This window comes from Pygoscelis adeliae, unplaced genomic scaffold (assembly GCF_000699105.1).
Source record: "Pygoscelis adeliae isolate BGI_AS28 unplaced genomic scaffold, ASM69910v1 Scaffold3, whole genome shotgun sequence".
NCBI lineage: Eukaryota > Metazoa > Chordata > Aves > Sphenisciformes > Spheniscidae > Pygoscelis > Pygoscelis adeliae.
In genome coordinates, this window is record NW_008824446.1 from 971,422 (window position 1) to 979,469 (window position 8,048).

The window sequence follows — 8,048 nt, forward strand, 5'->3', positions numbered from 1 at the left end:
GGTGCCGGCCGCAGGCTCTCCGGGCTACAGGCGCTCCCGGGCGGGGAGGGCTTCGCCCGCCCTCTCTCATGCGGGGCTCTCGGAGCTGGGGCTCTGCCGGGCAGCAGTCCCGTCAGGGCAGCGCCCGGAGCTCCTCTTGCGAGCGCGGGAAAGGGCTTCCTGTCTGTCTGGGTGTCTGTTGAAACCTCCTGTGAGATTATGTTTTGTTTGTGTGTTTGGTTTTTTGTTCCGGAATCCTTTGAGTCTCAGCTGGTGCTTATCTTTGGCTTCTTCGTTGATGTTATGTTGGGTCTTCCGTACTTGCTTTTCCACCTGCCCCAGGAACATGAAAGAAGCTCTTAAAAAGCCCTCAGAGGTTGTGGAACACCCGCCGTTGGCAGAGGCCTAGAGGTGGCCAGAACTCGGCAAAGAGTCGGTGGGTTTCCAGGCCGGCCGTTGCAGGCCATTCTGTGAGCGGGCGCGGGGCGGGTTGCAGAGCATTTCCCCGCGCCGCCGCCTCCACGGGCGTCCACGGGCATCCAGGGGCATCCATGAGCACCTCCCGCGACCGTAACTACATCGGTCCTGGTTTCAAGTGGTAAATGGTGTGAAGGGGCCTCTTCGATGAATGAGCCTGAGATTCACGAGTTGAAATGAATGAATGAACGTAAACTTCTCTTTTTCTTCTCTGCCCACTTCTTTATACTGTCTCATGATGTTACGGACCTGTGTATGTGACTCGGTTTGTCCTGTTTCTTGTACTGAAATAAAAAGTTGTATTCACTTGGGCCTTCTGAAAATTACCAGTGCATGTCACATACTCAGATATATAATTCCTGTGAAGTTATGCAGTTTTTGCAGAGAACCATGCATTTCTGTTGTATAAACTCAAAATTGAATTGGGACTGGGAATGTGATTGTTTGGATTTGGGAACTCCCCCCGCTTGGAACTACTGAATGTAAAAAGCTTTTGGCTGCTTTATTTGATATGCTCAAGATGTCTATAAAATACCCTCATTCTTTTGTTGATGCTAACTTTGCCAGTCCCATGTTTTAAATAAAAAAATAAAGAGCCATGGCATTTCCTTTGTTGTGAGACTACTTTTACGATTTAATCCATTTGAAGTTTTTTGACAGTAAGCACATTTGAATACTTTGGTTGGCTTGATGATATATATTTGTACATATATTAAAAAGTGTATACTTGAGTGGCAAGCTAGTCTACAGTGGAAAGACCTCGCAACATTGAGTTGCTAGAAAGGATTTGAAACTTGTTTAATCTGCATCTGAAAGATTACTGGGCTTGTGTTGCTTTATTATGAAACTGATCGTTTGGAAGGTTGTTTTTGGTTTTTTCCCAATTTTAGGTCGCAATGGATATTACAAGGGCGAGCTTGGATAAAATTTCAAGGCCTGCATCTAGCTCAAGGGCTTATCCTAATTGTAGATCTTTAAGTACATCTATGGAGTTATTAACGCCAGAGCCACATTTGCCAAAGGTAATTCTTTTCACCTTCAGCGGGTTAGAAACTTTATGCCTAATTCTTCTTAGTAAAATGCCAGAGAAATAAGATTCTGCTTTTTTAGCTTCATATAGAGTTCTGGGCTCTGCCGGTGTGCTAAGGGGCTATGTGAAAGTTCATGAATGTGGGCTGCTCCTTATGCATGTGTGGAATGATGTTTAATTTCATTTTTCTGAATATGTGTTACTTTTATATTTGCCACAAAAAGGGCTATTCAGCACCACGACCTGGAAAACTTGGTTGTCTTCCTCTTTATATTTAATCAGATTGTTAAATAAATTCTATTTTAAGGAAAAACATTTGAAATTCTGGCAATAAGGTGTAGATACACAGCTATAGGCTGTTGATGCATGAGCCAGTATGTGCATAATTTCACTTCCATCCTATTTGTGCTTTTAAATTTAAGTTGGAATAAAAATTATTTTGCTTATTAAAAGAAAGCATTTGAACAATCCTCACAAGTTGAATTTTTGACTACAAGGCTCTCTCAAGATATGTTTGAATCAAATAAAAAAAATAATTCATAGTATTCTAAGAAATACGTCAGCTCCAGGGATTCAACAAAGTCCATTGGAAGTAGGTGTTAATTCATCCTCTGAGAAAATTAATATTGGGGATTAAACTAATTTTGGGAATGGGATGTATGATATGGTTGTTGGAATGTAGGAACTGGGACTTGGGAATTAGAGATTTAGATTTACTTACTTAGATTAGTCCAATTGTATTGTACCTCTGTTGACCTGTCTGTAGAATGGGATCATACCTAGATGCTTCCCAGAAGTATTAAATTTTTTTTTTAATAAGTTCACAGTCGGGTATTAAGGTTAACATCAGATAACTCCGAATCCAAGTTCTGACCTAAATCATAGCCTAATCACAGGCTATTGCATGAAAATTGCAATCTCTTGAGACTGATGAATTAAGCATAAGCTTTTCAGCCCTTCAGAGACTCTTAAAAATTCTATAATATAAGCAAGAGATTGGGATGCTACCTGGTGCAGGGCACCCACAGTATCAGGGAATGGATGAGGCTGTTGTACACACAGACTCGTAACTGGTTGGCTGTACCCTCTGCTGCAGCAGAAATGGCATAAACTTTTTGGAATCATTTCCTAGCCTGGCAAGCCCAAATCTGGCAGTCTGTGGAATGATGAGCTTGAGAATCAATGTGATATCTAAGAAACAGAACTCTGTATCAGATCTGAAAATGGTTCTTTTATTTACAAAGTACTCTGCAGTCGTGTATAGAATCGTTGTTAGCCTTTGTGATAGTATGTGATTATTGTGATTATCTTTTTCTTCCCCCCAAAGATTTGTATTTTTATGGTAGTAATGAATTTGCATTTCATAGGTTGATTCACCTGTCAGTTTGGCTGGTAGTCATCAAAGAGGTAGTCTAGAAGACTGCTGTCCAGAAGAAGACAAAGGTGATGACAGAGAGAACTCTGATGTCAAGGAAGTAAGAACAGATCAGCAAACCACAGTGGAGAGTACGACCTTCTTTCTTCAGAAGTGTATACTGAATCCCAATGAGTTGTCAGTTGTGAGAATAACTAACACTTTCTTGTGTTGTGGCTAGACCAAATACCATGTTTGTATAGTCTGGGTGAAATTCTATTGGTGGAGGGAAAAGAGGATGCAAATACATAAAAATCTAGAAGAGAAGAAGGTGTCAAAATTCATACCTTCACTTCTCTTCACTATTTTGAATCCGTCTTTGAAGAAAATATAGTGGTAACGGCAGTGATAACACAGGGTATGTCTCGTGACATCTAAGCTGTGACCTGCACCTTTGTGATGGTCTAAAAGATCAGGAGAAACCATCTGCATATGTTCCATGAAACTGTGTTAGAAAGTGTTTTCAGTAAGGTGTTTTTATCAAACTTTTTAGAGAGATCATGATCATTTGTTAGAAACTTTGTATCCTAATAATGTTCCACCAGTCCAAAAAATTGGAAATTATGGTTGTAAGTTAGAGCGTTTAACAACTGAACAATGCTCATACTAATAACATACTTTAAATATAAATATGCAATATCTCATTTTAATGAAAGCACTCATAGAAGTGCTTCAGATGGCATTGTTTTGGCATTCTATAACTGGTAATAAATTAACTTTCTAGAGCTTCTGACTATTTAAAAATAGAGAATCGAAGGCCAGTATGTGAAGCAGGAAGTTTGGATACCTTCCTCAAGTTTAGATAGATTTCATGACAGAACGGACGTCAAAAGATATCCCTTGATTCCTGCTCCTGTGTTTAACATGAGTCCTGGTGTACTAGTACATATCATTTTTTAAACAGTAATCCACTGCAGAGGCTCTGTGGGGATCCCTAACTGACAAAAATGTATTTTGGTTTCTTAATTGTTAACATTTCAAACAGTATCTTTAAAAGTTTATTTCACATCTATTTTATTGTGAAAGACTTTTTCCTGTGTTTTTCAGGATGTATCTCTAATTCAGATTCTGGAGATGATAGCATTGGGACAAAGGCTTCGAAATTCTGTGAACCTTCCCAAGAAAAACTAAGTAATGCAGAAGCAGGTATTACTTTTCAGGTGTATAAAGTGAACAGTGCAATAAAACTCCTTTTTTCCTTGTTAATGCTTCTAGGAGAGTTTGGGATCATAGTGTATTTGTGTGTGTATTTTATAGTTATAAAGAAATATTACAAATTGAAAATGTATATGCATTGTGATATTTAAGAGGTGTTGGATGAATTCTTTAAATAAAATTATTTTATTACAGGATATTCACTTTCTTTAATGATATGATAGTATTTGAGTTTTACTAGGTTAGGTCAATCTAATAAGGCAGAATCCAGTGGTGATTCTATCTTGTGCAGCATTGCTGGTCATCTAACATAATATTAATTTCTTCAGAACAGAAATTCGATAGAACTCAACTTCAAAGCTTCACTCAGTAGTTTTAGGTCCAAATTCATCTGCTGGGTTCAGGCCAGTTGAAATAAGTCCTCTTTTTTTATCTTCTGTCCTTGAGACTTCCCTGGAGCTCAGTTAGATTTTTATAGCTCTCCGCTTGTTCAATCACTCATCTCTTTTTATGGCACAAAGAAGACTAATGCATCACAGTAAATGCTTGGTATCAGTGGCTGTGTAAAACATTTGACCTCAAAAGATTAGAAAATGAAAAAGTATTGCAGGACTCCAAAACTTGGAATTCTGTGGGATAGGGACAGTGCTACAAGTGTTTCCTCTACTCTTGCTATGGAAGCTAAGTTTGACCAGAAAAGAGGGCGGAACACGAGGATGCTATAGGAAGGGGAAAAGCTAAAAGTGATCAGAAATTGTAATCTGCACGTTTAGGAAAAAAAGAGACAATACAGAATTCTATTTTAATTAAATAATGGTAGTTTCCATAGTGTTTCACCATTTCTATTTTTCAAAACAACATTTTTCTAGAACCTGTATCAGAGTCTGGTTTGGCTGGGATATAAGTCAAGACTGAAACTTCTGTATCATTTAAAAGTAGAGATGTTACAGAGTGTCTCTTAACCCCAGAATTACTCATTTTAATGAATGACATTTCAACATGTATTCTACTAGTCAGCCTGAAGAAATTATTTTTTATTTTTAAGCTTATTTGTCTGTGATTTTTGCTGATAGTGTGGAGATGTTGTCACTCTTCCATTATAAATTTGAATCGAACCACTTGCCCAAAATGGGGGGCTCTTCCTTCCCCACACCCCCATATCCCAGTGCTACAGCTAAAAGTTTGATTCAGCATTCTGTTACAAAGACTTTTATATTTTTCCCTGCTACAAACAGGTTTGGAAATGAACATGATATATATGCTTGAGAATAATAGTACTCTTCTCTATGGTTGTTATCAAATTACTTGTACTACTTTTTAGCATTTTTTTTAAGTTGAAATGCTTCAAGCTAACATTAATTTTAAATCTATTCTACAGCAAACTCTTTCAACTTGGAAGATTCTGAAGAAACAGGTGTAGATCCTCAGATTCAAGCAGCTATGAAGAAAATGAATAAACTTGACACCATACTGGCAAAAAGCCACTTTAAGGAGAGAGCAATTAAAAAACAAGGCAAAGAAATGAGGGCAAAGCTCTGGGAAGATCTTCAGGTTAGAAGTGTTCTGCTTATTTTGTAAATAGTATATCTTAGAGTACTGTCTTACAGAATTATCATATTTCAGATGCATTGTTTTATGAAATAACTCACAGTTGTCTGACTAAAGTGAAGAAATTGATCTTAAAAAGTAACTTTGAATAGGTTTTAATATATATTGTGTAGGCAGGCTTTGAAAGAAGGCTGTGGTACTTAAAAATTGGTATGACTGATAGCCAAATATACAGCTGTCTAGGTGTAGTTTACTAGCACAGTCTTACGCTTAAGGTCACTACTTGCAGGTATGATAAGGTGTGACAAGAGGTAATGTCTGTGAACCCAGACCTAAAAGTGTTTTTTCTGTTCCAGTGTGACCGTTCTTGGGCCCATCTATTTCAGTACTGTCTATTATTGAGGAAATTAGAGATGCCCCCTGGAGAAGGCACAAGAATCCTACAGCACAAATTCCTTCACATTATTCTTATCCTGGTCTCTAGCAGTTAAATGTCACTTTAAGCCTTGAAACATGAGATTTAGTATTTTCTCTGAGGTTAAGTATTGTGTAATTTACATGAATGAAAATGTCAGTTGCTAAAAAGACATGATTGCAGTTGGTTTGACTGCATCTCATAATTTCAGTGGATTTGGATTGAGAGCCATATATACAATACAGAACTTCTTTGTCTTGTGAAATGTGTCTCCATGTGAGAGACAATATATAACAGAGGCTTTAAAGTCCCACCGTGCCTTTACCATAACTTTAGGAGATGTTCAGATAGCCTCAATAAGAAAACAAAGTGGTAAGTAAATGTTGCCACTGAACAAGGGATTTTTAATAGGGCCTGAAGTTCATTAGACCTGATAAGCAGACAACGTATTTTGCTTTAAAGTATTTACCTTAAAGTAAATATATGCATGTATCTGTATATTTATGCTTTATTTCTTTTGAATAGTCTATCAGTACCACTGGAAGCCATGAGGAGATAGAAAACACAAAACTTTTTTTAGCTTTGATCTCATCATGGCAGGATACAGCTGGTAAGTAAGAAAGAGAAGTAAATACCCTGATATAATTATCCTATATTTTGATTAATATTCATATTTTTGTTGGATACCATAAAATAAAGCTTTCAGACCTTTACGATAAAATAATATTTGCATGTAAAAGTACATCAAGGGAATATTTGAAAAATTAACTGAAATAATTTTTGCATTATCACAAGTGTAGAAGTTGTACTTTAATTTTGTTTATAGAAACTATTTTTTTCAAAGAACTGGCTACTCTAGAAGCATTTTTCAAGTTAATGGCAAACAGATGATTTCAGAAAGGATGCATGACTGATAACACTGGTAAATTAAAGTAATGATAGCAGGTATAGGGAAAAAGAAGAGTGGAAACCTGCTGAAAAGCTTGGATGTCTTTACCATTTTGGAACATCTGGGCAGTAAGCAAAGAATTCAAAATTGCTTTGGTAAACAAACAAAACAATGAAGTTACTGCTGTGTGGTTACCGGTGGTCCTAGTGAGAGAGTTCGCCAGGCTGGAGTACTTGGTGTAGGAAGGGCAGGCAGTTAAAAAATATTAGGCCTAAAAACGTTACTTAGAAGCTCTAGGGATGTGGGCCCTGCCACACATGTATCTTGGAGAAAATTTTCATGTGGGAGTGAGAGAGAGAGAGTGAGGAGGAGGCAATGGCAATGCCATGGTAAGGATCTCATAATATGACAGGTCCAGAGGGAGGGAAATCCTGAGCCTTTTTAGGAATTGTTAACAGAAGAACCAAAAGAATAGGAGCAAATTATGATACTAACTACTGAGTTGTATGTTGGAAAAGAATGCAGGAAGATGCATGCACAGCCCAGATCTTGGACTATGGTCCAAAAGGGTCTAAAAGAATTTAAGATTCTGAACGTGAGAGAGAATTTGAGTAAAAGGGATCATCAAATAATATGGAGTGTGTTTCTAAGGAAAAGGCGTGAATATGAAACATGAACTTAGTTTTCTTAACCAGCTTTTTTTCTGAGAATTCTAGGGAAGAAAATTTAGGATAGATGGCAGTTTTAAAAAGTGAAACTATGTTAAAGATGTGCTAGCAGACTATTCTCACGAAGAAAAGACTGGGAAGTCTGATAAGATCATTTCTGAGTTTCATCATGATATGACAATGAAGACAAAAATATTCAAAGTGGAAATGAACACACTGATAAGAATAAACATTTGCATTTTAGTCTTTTAGTAAAAATCGCTTCCATCTTAAGTAGCATTTAAAACACAAAATTCTATAGCTGCATTAAAAATAGGCAAATGACTAAGGAAGGATTGAGTTCTTTAACAGGAAAGGTAAACAAATAGTTAATGATACAGAGAAACGTGGAATGTGATACATAACAAAAAAAGACTAACTATGATCAAAATTACAGTGAATACCAATAATGTAAAACTATAGGTAGAATAGGG

At 37.1% G+C, this 8,048-nt stretch overlaps 1 protein-coding gene across 1 annotated transcript in view; it reads left to right on the top strand.

Annotated features, from left to right (window-relative positions):
- The first annotated feature begins 1,352 nt into the window (after positions 1–1,352).
- FSIP1 (fibrous sheath interacting protein 1) overlaps positions 1,353–8,048 on the top strand; it is an 86,929-nt gene continuing 80,233 nt past the window's right edge. The window contains exons 1-6 of the mRNA XM_009320980.1: positions 1,353–1,478; positions 2,854–3,042; position 3,258; positions 3,948–4,046; positions 5,434–5,606; positions 6,544–6,628. Coding sequence (XP_009319255.1) covers positions 1,353–1,478; positions 2,854–3,042; position 3,258; positions 3,948–4,046; positions 5,434–5,606; positions 6,544–6,628 — 673 coding nt within the window. The remainder of the gene's footprint in view (positions 1,479–2,853; positions 3,043–3,257; positions 3,259–3,947; positions 4,047–5,433; positions 5,607–6,543; positions 6,629–8,048) is intronic.